This window comes from Echeneis naucrates, chromosome 24 (genome assembly GCF_900963305.1).
Source record: "Echeneis naucrates chromosome 24, fEcheNa1.1, whole genome shotgun sequence".
Lineage (NCBI taxonomy): Eukaryota > Metazoa > Chordata > Actinopteri > Carangiformes > Echeneidae > Echeneis > Echeneis naucrates.
The window spans coordinates 3,145,866-3,161,439 of record NC_042534.1 but is presented as its reverse complement, the minus strand read 5'-3'; the positions used below and the strand labels follow the sequence as shown (position 1 = coordinate 3,161,439).

Genomic DNA, 15,574 nt, shown 5'->3' with positions numbered 1-15,574 from the left:
AAGTATGTTTGACTCTGCTGATGGTTTCATTTGATTTGTGTGCATCATAAACTTCAACACATACGGGAAGAAATTCTACTCATGTTCATTTTTACTTCAAAATTTGTTTAAAAGTAAATGCTTGAGTGTTGAACTTTGGATGCGATCTAGTTGGTTAACCCAGAAAAAAGTTCAGCATCTCATCACAAGCCAGGAGGTTTGAGCGTAGCCTCCCAGTTTATATTCTGTTAATGGTCCTTGTACTGCCCTTTTTATAGGTGAGTAAGTAATTAGAAAGTCTAACTAAACCTGTGAGCAAACACTTACGGGTTCGTTCACTGAATATTTGCAGGTATTGAATGAAACTGTATGCTGACATCATGAAATTCACAAATATTTCAAGTGAATTAATTTTAGCTCCTACAATAATAAAATATATGTTACTGGGTCAGGATTCAGGATAAGATGTGATCATACAGTTTAACATAAAAGCTGCTGACATGTAGCTGAAGGATTTTATCACTCGGCTGTAAAATGGAGCTTTGTAAATTTAATATAATGAGAAAAAACATTATAGACTCGTAGTAGCTACAATGTTGATCTTAATTATCGTGTGGCTTCATTACAGTCAATAAATCTTCTTCCACAGTATAAATATATTCAGACAGGATTTTATTCATCCTTTATTCCTCCATTGGATGAAGATGAGTGCTGCTTTAACAGAAATAGCAGTAGATGACTGACTCACGCTCATCGCTGAAAGCAGCGAAGCTTCATGATGGACCCTTCAATCAGCTGATGTTGCCAGGCAACAAACACAGTTTCATCCAGCAAGCATGATTTTGGCTGATATCTGTCAGCAACACGAGTCGGGTCCAAGTCTTCTAATGAGATGATCCGGTCCAGACGCTGACAGCAACTAACTCATTTCCTTCACAACAGCAGCAGGAGCAGAAAAGTTTCAATTCAAATTCATTCTTTCATGTAACAAGGAGTAATATTTCTAATGCTGTGATAACAAAAGTGCAAAGTTTCAGTGAAAGTATAATAATGGGAACAGGATGTGTGCTGCGGTTCAATTTAAATCAACTTTATCATTCTGTAAAGGCTTCAACAAACACAGATCATAAAAGAGAGGACATAAAGTAAATTAGTAATAAACACTTAAACGCTTTAAATACCTGCAATGAAGCTCAACAAAAGATGCCGTTCCCTAAACGCTTGATAACATTTTCAACAGTTAACTAGACTAAAAAAAGAAAAGCACTGCAACATTAAGTGACAAAACTATCGATTAAAGTCGCATCTTCATTAAATACGAGTTTGGAGAAATGTGATGTACATATAGCATAGAAACATTTGAGACTTAAGAAATCAAATTATATATATATAAATATAATGCGTGGCTCCTTTCCATCAACAGCCCACTCAAAAAATCAAATCAATCAAAAACCAGATTTTCCCTCATGTGAGATATCAGACACCAATTAATATGTCTGATGAGATTCTGGAGACTCTTCCAGGTTTTTCACTCCAGATATTTTAAAACCAAAGACGGTATGTGCAGATTCCCTTACAGTGCGTCTGTGTGTATGTGTGTGTGGTCTGCCTGTGATCCGTGTAACAGGCTGATTTGGATTTTATGAGGTCAGAGGTCAACAGGAGCAGGAAAAAGTGACCCGCTCACCTCAGGGTCAAACTAAGGAGAGAGCTGTCACAACCCGACACCCTCACTTTTACCGTCTCTTTCACTTGAATTTATGTCATTCCACGGTACGGTTTCAGCTCAGGGAAGGGCAACCAAAATGTTCTCCCCAGTGTTAAAAACCAAAAGGGGCCGATGTTTGAGGTCATGGAAATGCTCTGGTGGAGTCGTGGGATTTTACATCTGGGCCACAGTGAGACTCTTGCAGTGTAGTAACCAGTGAGGTCATGATTATTTTTAATTTAATCTGTTATGGAAGCTTGCACTGGATTTGAAATGGCTCTTTTCTTCAGATGAGGCTCTTTCTTTTTGTGTGTTGATTTGTGATTTGAACGTATGTATATATAATTTTTATATTAAAAGAAGATAATTGAGGCTCTTCTTCACGAGTATTTATATTTTCATGTGCTGCAATTTTTGCTTCGCTGCCATTATCCCACAGATGTGGGGACAAGTTACTTATACTTTCTAAAATGCCAAGCGCTTCCTTTATGGACCTTCTCGTTGATGCAGGACTTGTGATATTGGTCAATCTGATGTGTCATGGTTTGTTGCCACACTTTCATGAGCTTTGTGAACTTTAGGTTAAGTTATATTCGTGAAAAAATTAGCACAAAAATAGAAAAATAGACCTCAGCTGGAAAAAAACGTAGCCTCCTGCATCCTCCTGTTTTGCTCCTGTCGCTCATCAGACGTTTTAATGTTCTCTCTCTGTCTGTATTACTTTCCTCTGTTTTATAATATAATCCTATTTATTTTCTCGCTCTCTCTCTCTCTCGCTCTTTCTCTCCTGAGCTGAACCCATTGAACTCCCTCCCTGCCGCTCCACTCCCCTCAAACTTCCTGTTTAGAGGAACAATTAAAGGATTGTTCCTACAGCCCAGGGCACTAAGGCCTTGATCTAGAGCAGCCACCACATCAGCTGCAGAAAAGCCACGTTAAACATCAATTGCAGGACCTCCTGGAGGGACTCCGATTGCTTGTAAGACCAGCAGGAGGGAGGTCAAAAGAAAGTTAAGACAGAGCAGGAACTTTTGAGGAAACACCTAATGAGTAATAGTTGGGGTTGATGTGTGAAAACTGACAAAAAGGCCGTCTTACTGCTGAACTTTAGATGAATGAGATGATGAACTTATACGGTATCACATATTTGCAGCTTAGTGATCAGTGATCAGGCCCTCTGACATCACACGTTGGTTTATGAGCAGCTAATTTTAAGCCTCCAGAAGGTGGAGCTGAGGAGAAGTGAGGATGGGGCTGATCTGTCCTTTATCCTGGTTGTCTGGTACAGTCTGTCAATCACCTGCCAGCCACGCCCCTAATGCATACCCTGCTTCATTTTCCTCCAAATGAACCCATCAATGTATTGAAGAAGAGTTGAAAGTGGCGATTGAGACCTCAAACTCAATAGGGAGACGTTTACTGAGCTAATAAATCAAGTGAGAATGGGGTCGTTTTCCCATAGACCTCAATGCAGTTTGACTTTTTACAGCCAGTGGAGAATGCAGGTTTTATGGCTCTTTGGGATTCCATCCACTTTTATATACACATGATGAAACAGTGTTTTATATCAACCCTTAAAGCTATCTGATGAGTGAAATCAGTAAAAAGTGTGTCGTTTGTCACGTGAAGCTCTAATCCTCCGTCTGGATCCCAGACACCGCCAGAGTCGTGTTTAAGTGGTTATGTATGTGCACATTTCTCACATTTTATGGACACATCACATCACCCCGAAGAAAATAACTTAAAAAGGATAAGACTTGAAGCCAACGGACTTCAGCGCCTATAAAAGCACTCAGTGATCTGGTTTCCTGTTTCCTGGGAGGAGATCTGGCCTCCCTTTATCGATTATATCAGAAAGCAAAGCCACTCGACTGTAACTAAGTAGGATACTTTATTGAGTCATTGGACATTCCTCGATTCTTATAATTTATGTAGACATGTAGTAATTTATGAGAGCAAATGTTTACTCCACTGGTACCATTCAGAATAAAATAAACAAAATCACTCATATAAAAATATTCTTAAAATCAGTTGTAATGTGCAAATTTTCTAATATGGTGTGTCCGGATAACACGGGAAGCCCAGAAAACATCTACGTTAAAAACTGATGTCACTCTGCATAAAGAACTATTATCCTTACTCTTACATGAAAGGTTGTGGATGCTGATAATTAATAAATTTTTTTTTTTTCTCACTTAACTATTTCAGTAAAACATCAACAGTAAAAATTAACTCATTCCCCATTTCTTTTTCTTTTTCAACTCACCTCTTCACCACCAGCTCTGTAATTAAAAAGTAAAATCCTTCTTCATCAAAAGTCAGCAGTAGATTTTCAGAAGCCACTTTGTGGGCTCTGCATTTTTTCCCATGATAAATTATTTGTATGACTAATCTATTATCTAATCATATGAGCTGTAGTGGAGGAGGTTATGTATGTGGAGGAGTTTCCTCCAAAGTAAAATCTGACAGCCATAAATGGTGAAACGTGTGGATTTGGAGCTGGAAAGTCAAACATACTGTAGGAGTTAAGTAGTATAACCATGTAATTATGCACAGATAAGGTCAAAATGCCAAAAGTTGGTTCCCACAGCAGGAGCCCACAGTCCAGAGTAAATATTCACCACTTGGAATGAAGGGGAAATGCCAGAATGAATGTGTTTCATATCGTTTCTGTTCTTGTCCCACAGTAGCGCCTCATTTGTTACCTCAACATGGATTCAAATATATTTTTCAACAGGTCTGAGACCAGAAAACACACAGTTAGCGCTCGCTGCTTTTCTTCTCATTGCTTGTTTTTGTGTGTGTTTCCCTCACAGGCAGAGCGGCGGGCGTACAGAGAGGCAGAGATAAACATGATGGACGACCTATCGGATGCTGACTTCCAAAAAGAGGAAGAGCCGGCCAGTCCAGCGCCTGCACCCTCACAGCAGCACACAGACCCCGCCTCCCCGACGGTGGCTGTGACGCCTGAGCCCGTAGCTCGGGGGGAGCAGGCCACACCCAGTGAGATAGAGTACCAGGTACATCCCCCAGTGATGTCAGCAGTGTCCGAAGCCACTCCTCGGGTAGACCATCTTTTATTTATCAAAAAAATAAAAATCTGTGTTTTCCCCCCTCAATGACATTTTCCTGCTGTAGGTGCAGCCGTGGCTCCGGTTTCAAGATGACATTTACACACATGAAGCATGAAGCAAACTTGTTCGTATGTCTGCAGTGTCTGTCCTTCTCTAACCAAACTTTGAATTCGCAGGAAGCAGGAGAAATTAGTATGGGATGTTATTTCCCCAGCCAATTAGCACGCTAATAATCCACCAAACACACGAGTCCTGGATCGTCTCATTAGCTGCTGAGAACAGAAATGATGACTCAGGCCACTTATGCCTTAATTCGATGGAGCAGCAACAGGAAATGAGGTGGAGAGAGATACAGCAGAGCTCAGACTCAAACATAAAGCGGAGCGGCAGCAGCAGCGCTTCAGGCATCCGGCCACAGTGTTGGAGGTCACCTTCATTTTTCACAGAAAAACTAGACAAAAAATGAGCAGCTGTCTAGACAACATTGACTAAGACGCATTGATTGAGTCTGTCCTCAGAGCCTCGGCTCAGCCGTAACCGGGCAGATGTTCACATCTGTATTGTTCTCATTTCTCTGAGTTAAAAGTTGAGTGACAGTTTGTTTTTCTTCCATCTGCTGAGGAAGATTGTGTGTTGACGCTCATTGACGGTGAATTATTGTGTCCAGGTTTTTGCTGTTCTTCACAGCCATCTTTTCTTCTGTTTTGTCTCGCCGACAGGATGGCCGGGGCTTTGGCATCGGGACTCTGGTGTTCGGGAAGCTGCGGGGTTTCTCCTGGTGGCCCGGCAGGATCGTTTCCTGGTGGATGAGCGGCCGGAGTCGAGCTGCTGACGGCACACGCTGGGTCATGTGGTTCGGGGATGGCAAGTTCTCTGTGGTGAGTAAACAGATCATGAGGCAGTTTGCTGAAACTTTTCACAGATAGATGTCAGTCACCATCGAAGACTCATTTGACTCGCGCTCTAATTCATGATCTTATAATCATTTTTCTTTTGTTTGATTGTTATTCTAGTTTATTTTATTTTTAATTATTTTACTTATTTTTTTATTATTTATTTATTTACTTATTTTACTCATTAGATTATTTGGTTTAAGTAGAAACTTAAGTAAGAGAGTAAGAGCTTTAATTTGATTTACTGAAAGACGACCTTGATCTTTCTGCATTCCTCTTTCATGAACTTGAATTTATTCTTTTACACACAAGACAGATCCTCTGAAGGTGTAAAACCATAGAAAATATGGATTTTTTTATACCTTGAACTTTGATGTCCACCACATTCTTAACCTTGTGTTTAGTTATGGTTTTTTCTTCAATCTTGAACACGAACATAAAAAAAAATCTTCCTTTTGCAGGTTTGTGTGGAGAAGCTGATGCCCCTGAGCTCTTTCTCATCTGCCTTCCATCAGCCCACCTACAACAAACAGTCCATGTATAGGAAAGCCATCTTTGAGGCTCTGCAGGTAACAAAGCCACCATCCAAACTCCCCAGTGTCAGGGAGTGTGTGGTTTTCTATTCACTTTTAAGTCGGTAAAATGTTTATAGTCTGCCACTCCGCTTATTCTAAAATCACTCTGGGTGAAGTTTTCATCTAAAAGACCAAAATATGAATGTGCACGTGTAAAGGTCATGGTTTACTCATTTTGCTCTTATGCAACTTTGGTATTTTGTATTTGTGGAGGTGTTGATAACATCCAGCTCTGGCCACGACTTAAAGGTGGTAACATGTGGGCAGGTTTGTTCACTTTCTTACTCATTTATTTGTTTTCCATTGATTAGTTCAAAAGACTCATTCAGCATTCTAAAGAAAATCTGATGTAATCATTTGGATTTTTTTTAAATCAACATGCAAATATGTGTTTATCTTATGAGCCACACTTAAGACTTATTTCCACTGCGTTACATTGTAACATGGGATTAAGTTGTGTGTGTGTTTATTTTGTGGTTAGGTGGCCAGTGTGCGGGCGGGCAGGCCAGTCCCTTCCTGTGATGCCAGTGATGATGCAGAAGGCGTGGACATTCAGACCAGACAGATGATAGAGTGGGCCATGACCGGCTTCCTGCCCAGCGGACCACAATCACTGGACCCTCCAGAAGGTACACACAACGACACACACATCCATCTATCTATGTATCTATGCTTGACTATTGGAAGACTCGGAAATTACCACCAAATAGACCTCAAACCACCACAAACCCAGCTGAATGAAGCTACTGGCTGAGTAAAAATCAATCCAATCAGCGTTTTCAAATCCAAACACAGTGAGACAGTTTTACCATCTCAAACTCACTATTCACTTCTTTTCTTGGCCCGTGTCACTGTAGAAACTGGATAAAGGCATTGATGTGTATCTGACTGTCCCTGATTTAGGCAGCGGGGACAAACTGACAACGTAACTTTTTGATGAAATGATTCATTCTTCCAAATGTCAACTGTTAGTAATGGTACCGATATGATGTTAAAAACTCAGAGGAGCAGAATCCATATAAAGAGGTTTACCCGGAGATGTGGGCCGAGCCTGAAGCAGCGTACACACCTCCACCTGCGAAGAAACCGCGCAAAAACCATGCAGCCGAGAAAGCAAAGATCCGAGAGGTGATCGATGAGGGGACCAGAGGTAACCACTTCCTGTTGAGTTGGAGTGCACCCACACTAAAAGAACATTTATTTATGTGCTGCTTGTGTTTGTACATATTTAGAGTGATGAGTTTTTATGACGTGTTGTGTTTTTCCAGAGAGACTTATTTATGAGATCAAAAAGAAGACCAGGAATATAGAAGGTAAAATTATTCTTGAATTTTTATTTCATGTTATTGTACTACACTGTATCGTGTAATGTTTTTATCTGGAGCTCTGAATACTGACCCTGACATTAAGTAGTAATGTAAAAGCTGATGAAAAATGATTTGCCAGGAAAGTAATGAAAATAACTCTGAGAATAGCTTTGAAATTAAACGCATCTTTAAATGTTTAATAGATCGTTTAAAAATTCACTGAACTTGGCCATCCAGATCTTAAACATGTTCATCAAGAACATGTTTGGAGGGCATTTTTGACTTTTTATTACTCTGTTGTTGGCCGATTATTTAATTTTCTTTTTTACTCTTCTGTAGAGACAATAATTTCAATTATGGCCCATTACAGATGTTTTTATTGTAAATTTAAGGTCAGATTTAAGATTTCAGCTCATTTTTAAATTACTTGTTTCTGTACCTCCAGTTTTAGAGGGAATTTAATCTTTACTGTTTGAGTGGAGTGAAAAATAGATGATGAGCTGGATTGAAGTTTATTGAAGTCATAAACTATAGCAGCGGTCAAATATCTGTGAGTCCTGTCATACACTTCTTTTTATTAACCATAAGCTCATCATGGTTATGTGTCCCTGAGGGTCAGTGAAAGCCGTATTCATCACACCTTTAAAATGTGAAGGATGTTTGAGCTTGTCTGTCTGCATTTGTTAAGATATCTGTATCTCCTGCGGAAGCCTCAATGTCTCTCTGGAGCATCCTCTCTTCATGGGAGCCATGTGTCAGGGCTGCAAAGTAAGAAAAAAACTATTTGTTTTAAATTTTATTCTCTATCAACTTTAAATCGAACCATCTTAGCAGTCGTGTCATTCTGTGAAACACTTTATTCATATTTTATTAGTTTGCTGATCTCACACGTCATTCCAGTACATGTCTGCTGTATGTGACAAAATCACCATATTTCAATTTAATCAGTGATAAATGCAGTTCTAATTTGTTTGTTTGTTTGTTTGTTTGTTTTTGGGACATTTCTGTGCACTAACTCACAGAGATGTAAAATATTCTGTCGTCCTACTTTTCTTTATTTCATGTAATTTTACATTCCGTCTTTTATTTTAATGCAACAAAACCATTGACTTAAAGATGATGACCTCGTTTGACATTTTTATAAACTAAATCATTCACTTAATTGATTCATGTAATCATTATTGAGATTAATTAACAATACAAACTGCCTTTAGCTTCAGCTCTGCTTACATTGACCAAACAAACACTTCTACACATCGACCACACCTCGACACGATGCAGACAGTAAGGCACCCTCACTTTGTCATCCTGTTTTGACCTGTTTGTGTTTCCTCCCTGCCTTCACAAAGACCACTGCCCTTGTCCTGATCCTGTTTTCTCCTCCTGTCAGAACTCGTTCCTGGAGTGTGCCTACCAGTACGATGACGACGGCTACCAGTCCTACTGCACCATCTGCTGTGGAGGCAGGGAAGTGCTCATGTGTGGTAACAACAACTGCTGTAGGTCAGTCCACCGCCGTCTGTATACACCGCTCTGCTCACGATTGGCAGGCAGAGGTTCCTTCATTTTTTTGTGGCCAGGACAAGGTCTCAGATTCCACCGCAACAGAAACAATTTACGCAGAACTGTCAAAACGTGATGTACAGATCCGTTAGTGGTAACTGAGTCAGCCGGCTCACGTGGATCGGATTTATTTACATGAACGCAGAGTACACAGTTGATTTTGGCTTTGACCTCATTACTGCAAACACTGAAGGGATCAGGAGTCCCAGTAAAAACATTCACCTGAAGCCAGCATCAGAGCCAATGTGGCTGTTTCTCAACTGAGAACTGTCATCTATCACAGCTGCAGACTCACAGACCGACTGACTGTCTGCTCCTGAACTATTACTGCTATTAGCTTTCTTTTAGTTATTCTTATATCATTAATATTATTGTTGCTGTGCTATTATCACTATAACTAAATAGTTAGTTCTTCCTCTGTGCTGACTCTCATTCTTAACCCCATCAGTCGAGGCAGATGGCCGCCTACATCCTGTCTAGTCCTGCTTGAGGTTTTGGCCTCTTAAGATTGTCGCCATATGTTTCCTCTTGGTGGGAGATTGTTAAGTCTGTAAATATTATACAAAAAGAAAGTCTGGACCTGTTTTTTTTTTGAAAGATGTTTCAAGAAAACTTCTCTCAGGAGCGGGCAGCATACTACCAAAAATTTACTTGACTTGGAAAAGAAGCTCAACCAGACAGACAGCAGCTTTTTTTTACGTGAATTCAAAAGATGATGGCTGCTGTTAAAACCATCTCATAAACTGTTCATTTGGCATTTCCTGATCTGAAATAGTGACCTATAACTTCTTTTGTGTCATCACATCATCAGACGTTTGATGTGCTTGTCTCTTTTTTTGAGTCATCTGCGGTTAAGTCTGGGAAAATTACAATAATGCCAATGTTATTTTTTGCTTTAACATCAGCTGGATTATAACTAAAAGACCAAAAGGTACAATTTCCCTCAGACTTTATGATGAATCGTTCTGTGTGTGTCTGCAGGTGTTTCTGCGTGGAGTGCGTGGATCTGTTGGTGGGAGCCGGCTCGGCGGCAGCAGCCATCAAAGAAGACCCCTGGAACTGCTACATGTGTGGCCCCCGCAGCACCTACGGTCTGCTGCGGCGACGGGACGACTGGCCCTGCAGGCTACAACACTTCTTCGCCAACAACCACGAGCAAGAATTCGTACGTCTCGACCCCATTTACTTCTTTTCTGTTTGTCTCACATAAACGTGTTAACTCATCATACTGATTAGTAAATTAGTCTTTACAGTGTTTGCAGATAAACTTTATAAATCAGCTGTTTATCGGTTTGCATGAGGTATATTTTACTTTTCTAGTATTTAATAATAATTTGTTTTTACCCTGATTAAATTGTAGATTGTTGAAGGCATTTTATATTTCTTCATGCACATAATAAATACATGCATCCTAAAACATTAAATTTGCAGCCGTCAGACCTCCTTTCTGCTTCTGTTCTTTCCACAACCTCCCACGCTGTAAGTCAGTCAGGTGTAATAAATCTTTTTTGTCCTCCTAGATCTAATTTATCACCATAACCTTTCTATAAATATGAGATGAAATACATCACAGTTTAACGGGAAACATTCATACATGAAAAGATAAATTGTTGATACATTTTTGAATGATGATCTCAAAATGGATATATCATGTGCTGCTCTTTTCCCTCCACATATTGTTCAGGTTAATATCGTCTTCTTCTTTATTCTCTGTTTCAGGAGCCGGCCAAGTTGTATCCTCCCGTTGCAGCAGAGAAGAGACAACCAATCAGAGTCCTCTCTCTGTTCGATGGCATCGCCACAGGTACGTGGTCCGATGAATCCTCTCTACAACTGTCGGATGGATGGTGATGATATAATTCAAATGCATGACCTCTCATGATGTATGTTTATGACATTACTCTTGTTATCAGCTTGTTAACTTTGTGATTGTGACTGCGTCAGCATGGTGATATGAGTTGTGGTTAAAGTTATTATTTAAATAACAATAAAATGGCTGAAAAATGTCTGGCTGAAGCTCTTCAAATTATAAATGAAATATTCATTCAAAAATAATGAATAATTTAAAAAGGAGAGAGGAACTGACAGCAGTTTATGTTTTTTATTTGGTTAATGACGCTGAAATGCCAGATTTTTGTCAATGAACTCATCAGTTTATGGATGAATCATTTCAGTGCGTGAAGCTGCAGCAGATGTGCATGAAACGATCTCACTCCCACAGCAGACTGTTAAACATGATCACAACATTTTCTGACTCGTTGTAGGACTGAAAGAGTTGTTGGAAGCATTTTGCAGATGGTGATTAAATGAGTGTGTGTGTGGGCACCCAGGTCTGCTGGTGCTGAAGGATCTGGGCATCCAGGTCGACAAGTACGTGGCGTCGGAGGTGTGCGAAGACTCCATCACTGTCGGCATGGTTCGACACCACGGCCGCATCATGTACGTGGGAGATGTTCGCAACGTGACTCGCAAACATGTAAGTGAAATTCTCATCTTTGCTCTGAGACAAATAAAGACAGTTAAAGTCAGTTAAAGTCTGAATCTACGTGGTCGTAGAATTGTAGGGATACTATTTCTTCTTCTTTTCTTTTTTAATGCTGCCTAGTCCACTGATGTTGTCGTTTGCCTGTTAGATTGAAGAGTGGGGACCATTTGACCTGGTGATCGGAGGAAGCCCCTGCAACGACCTCTCCATAGTTAACCCTGCACGGAAAGGCCTTTACGGTCAGAAGTGGCCTTGAGTAGATTATTCCAACATAGCTCCAGGATTCTTCTGTTGTCAATAAGAAAACATCTTTGATTCACGTTAGTCGGAGCTCTTTTTTACTCTAAACTAAACTCTGTCCTCCTGCAGAGGGAACCGGCCGGTTGTTTTTCGAGTTTTACCGTCTGCTGCATGAGGCTCGACCAAAACCAGGCGACGAGCGGCCTTTTTTCTGGCTGTTTGAGAACGTGGTCGCAATGGGAGTGAGCGACAAACGGGACATCTCTCGCTTTTTAGAGGTGCAGTGACACATTTATAAAATACAAATGCCAAGGTGGAGTTCATTTGAACTACCTGTACCAATTAAATCTGCCTTTTGAAATAAAAATGTAAAATATTAGTAAATATTAGAAAATTATTTTAAATCAAAATTTGAAATATTTTAAAGTTTAAGTTGTACCAGTCAATTATTAACTCTGATAGAAGTTCTAAAATTCAGTTTGGCTGAGTCTCATCCTGAAACAGACGAAGTTTGATGTTCAGAGGGGGAGAACTTAACTCTGCTCTGTCTCTACAGAGTAACCCAGTGATGATCGACGCCAAGGAAGTCTCCGCTGCTCACCGCGCTCGCTATTTCTGGGGAAACCTGCCAGGCATGTCCAGGTGATTCATACACACACAAACACTCACATACACACCACTGTTAGGATGGCTTTCATGGTTAGGGTTAGGTTTTCATCTGTCTCTCCATGCTGCAGACCTCTGACACCGATGGCCAATGACAAGCTGGATCTTCAAGAGTGTCTTGAGCACGGGCGCACAGCCAAGGTATCCACCTGTGTGTGTGTGTGTGTGTGTGTGTGTGTGTGTGTGTGTGTGTGTGGTGTGTGTGTGAAATGTGTGTATGCGTGATTATTATCATCACAACATCTATCTTTTTAACTAGCGCAAAACAAAAACATTGAGTCTTCAGACAACTTACAAGGCCCTAAAACAGACAAATGGGAAATTACTACTGTCTGTTTGATCAATAGAAAAATTAAAACAAACACATTTTATGGGACGAATTCTGAAGTTGACCTAAAATCGGTCAGTTATATTGAGCACCAGACGAGTGTGCAGTGTCTAAAATCCATATGAATATTTTTCAAAACTTCCTGCTGCTACTGTTTTTTTTCCAGTATGAGAAGTCTGTTTTGTAAATAATTAACTCATAACTTTCACTTTTTCTATTAATAGATTTTTCCGAATCTTCATGCATCACAGAAAGCTCTTGTGTAAAAGAGGAATAGCTGTAGGATTTAAAAAGGATGTGTGTGTGTGTGTGTCCTGCTTTGTGTTTGTCTGTGTCTGTGTGTGCGTTTTGTTCTGGATGTTAATTCCAGTTTGAGAAGTTGCGTACGATAACGACACGCTCCAACTCTGTGAAGCAGGGGAAAGACGAGCATTTCCCCGTCTACATGGACAGCAAAGAGGACATCCTCTGGTGCACCGAGATGGAAAGGTACAGTGGTGTGTGTGTGGAGTGTGTGTTTGCAGCTAATCGATGACTCACACACTTAGGCAGGGACAGGGAGCGCAATTACACAAATAAATTGATACCACTAAAGTCTTTGGCTCAGTGCATACAAGACCTTAGCTTTGCCTCAAATTTGTTGAAACCGTTGTGTTATCACATTCTCATTAAGTGATGTTGAGTTTAGATTGATTAGGAACCCCCCCCCCTCCATTTTTTGGACTTGAGACTAAAAGGTTTCAGGAAATAATATTAATTTGATTTTAACTTTTAAATATCACTCCAGTTCTGCCACTAATTTTAGATTACTAACACTCAATTAAGCAGCTCTTTTTCAATCGGATAAATGAATTGTTTATTTTATGTAAGTCAATAAATAATAGATTTATGTTCATTATTTTCAGGAACGTTTATTGATTTCTAACAACTCATTCTTTTAGAATAACATTCTCTTGAATTGTTTTGTGTGTTTTTGTGTAGAGTGTAACTTTTTAGATGGGCAAACAAACTGAAAGGAGCGAATGAAGAGACTGATTGTTTAAGCTTCATCCAATCAGACGTAAAATGACGAAACGTCCTGTGTGTGTCTCCAGGGTGTTTGGTTTCCCCGTCCACTACACTGACGTGTCCAACATGAGTCGTCTAGCCAGGCAAAGGCTTCTGGGGCGTTCCTGGAGCGTCCCCGTCATCAGGCACCTCTTCGCCCCGCTCAAGGAGTACTTCGCCTGCAACTAGTCACACACCAACTCTCTCTCTCTCTCTGTCACACACACACACACACACATACACACACACATACGTCCATACAAACACATAAATAATATGTACAGCTACAGCTAGTACATGAAGGTTGGCTGGCAGGATCACACAGATGACTGGACGCGCGCACACACACACACACACACACACACACACACACACATACACACTGGTGTAGTTTGTACTGTAACTCTTCACATACTCATAATTCCTGTCCGACCTTGAAACCGATGTCTTCTGGCTTTACTGTGCCGCAGTGACTGGAGTTCAAACCTCCAGGGGGCGCAAAACTGGCAAAGATGCCCTGACATTTTTGTGTTTAATATCATCACGTACATCAGCACAACACCAATGAATCCCTCTGAACACTTAACTGTATTCATTCATAGTGCTCCTGTTGTACTACAGTGCAGTGAACACAAATACACTCACACACACACACACACACACACACACACACACATTAACACACACCAGTTAATGCTCATGGTGCTGGTCAGGCAGTGACAAGAGTCCAAATGGTGCCACTTTAATACAACACTTTTACAGTTTTTGGTGCTTATGGACACTGAATGGTCTCTGGTTGTCCAGTCGCTGCAGTTTTGTGTCCCAAACTGACTCAAACCAAACGATTACAGGCAGGTGGAGGCAACACCAGCCATGAGCGGTGACTGAGCTTTTTAAAAGGATTTATGTGGTGCAGCCTCAAAAAACCAAGCCAAGGCAGATAGGGTTGTTAATCGTGACTATAACTAAACCAGATTGGACTTAGTTCTTTTTCTTGGAGGAAATGCTGCTCTGGAAGTTTAAAAAAAAAAAAAAAACAGAAAAAAGCTCTCAGAACCTGAGTTAAACCTCAGTGAGCTGAGCCCATGACAAAGAAACACCCAAAAAATGATTTTTACCTTTTCGCTTTTCGCTGAATTATGGTCAGTGATGCCTGCAACGTGAAATACTGAAACAAAAGAGTGAGTTTTTGGCCGTGCCACTGCAGTCTGAGGTCATTTCCTCCTTTCTTCATGTCTGTAATGCAACACCTAATGCCTAATTTCCCGGGATCCCCAGGATCAGCGTCTGCTGTTACTGTTGCTCGTATTACTGGGATTTTGTAATTATACTCACATAGCCTAGACATTAGTAGACGAAAAATAACACAAAGGACATTGAATACACACCAAAAAAAAAAAAAAAAAAAAAAGCATAATTCTTAAATTCAAACAATACTGAAATTATACAATACAATCCAGAGAAGCTATACAGGATCATGTGACTTATGAAAATCATTTTTTTATACTATCATAGCCGAGATCATAGCAGGAAACCATCGCTCTGACGACAATAAAAGAATGAAACAATACAAGCAGTATACAAAGAGTGCATGATATGACCCCACACTCATGTTGGGATAAAACTATCCCTGAGTTAGTGCTGAGTCACGGTATGAACTCATTATTCATTTCCCGTACAATAACTTGTGTCCTGCCTTAAAGTTTTGG

At 40.3% G+C, this 15,574-nt stretch overlaps 1 protein-coding gene across 13 annotated transcripts in view; it reads left to right on the top strand.

Annotated features, from left to right (window-relative positions):
- dnmt3aa (DNA (cytosine-5-)-methyltransferase 3 alpha a) overlaps positions 1 to 15,292 on the top strand; it is a 48,467-nt gene extending 33,175 nt beyond the window's left edge. For 5 of the 13 annotated variants that reach the window (XM_029495885.1, XM_029495896.1, XM_029495884.1 and 2 more), the window contains 17 exons: positions 4,504 to 4,752; positions 5,481 to 5,639; positions 6,116 to 6,223; positions 6,711 to 6,858; positions 7,233 to 7,379; positions 7,498 to 7,542; positions 8,225 to 8,304; positions 8,927 to 9,039; positions 10,081 to 10,264; positions 10,819 to 10,903; positions 11,430 to 11,575; positions 11,733 to 11,823; positions 11,954 to 12,102; positions 12,381 to 12,466; positions 12,535 to 12,631; positions 13,189 to 13,307; positions 13,913 to 15,292. In XM_029495885.1, coding sequence (XP_029351745.1) covers positions 4,504 to 4,752; positions 5,481 to 5,639; positions 6,116 to 6,223; positions 6,711 to 6,858; positions 7,233 to 7,379; positions 7,498 to 7,542; positions 8,225 to 8,304; positions 8,927 to 9,039; positions 10,081 to 10,264; positions 10,819 to 10,903; positions 11,430 to 11,575; positions 11,733 to 11,823; positions 11,954 to 12,102; positions 12,381 to 12,466; positions 12,535 to 12,631; positions 13,189 to 13,307; positions 13,913 to 14,054 — 2,148 coding nt within the window. In that variant the 3' untranslated portion in view covers positions 14,055 to 15,292. The remainder of the gene's footprint in view (positions 1 to 4,503; positions 4,753 to 5,480; positions 5,640 to 6,115; positions 6,224 to 6,710; positions 6,859 to 7,232; positions 7,380 to 7,497; positions 7,543 to 8,224; positions 8,305 to 8,926; positions 9,040 to 10,080; positions 10,265 to 10,818; positions 10,904 to 11,429; positions 11,576 to 11,732; positions 11,824 to 11,953; positions 12,103 to 12,380; positions 12,467 to 12,534; positions 12,632 to 13,188; positions 13,308 to 13,912) is intronic. The other 8 variants (XM_029495893.1, XM_029495887.1, XM_029495892.1 and 5 more) reach the window with 8 other exon arrangements.
- Positions 15,293 to 15,574: the final 282 nt, after the last annotated feature.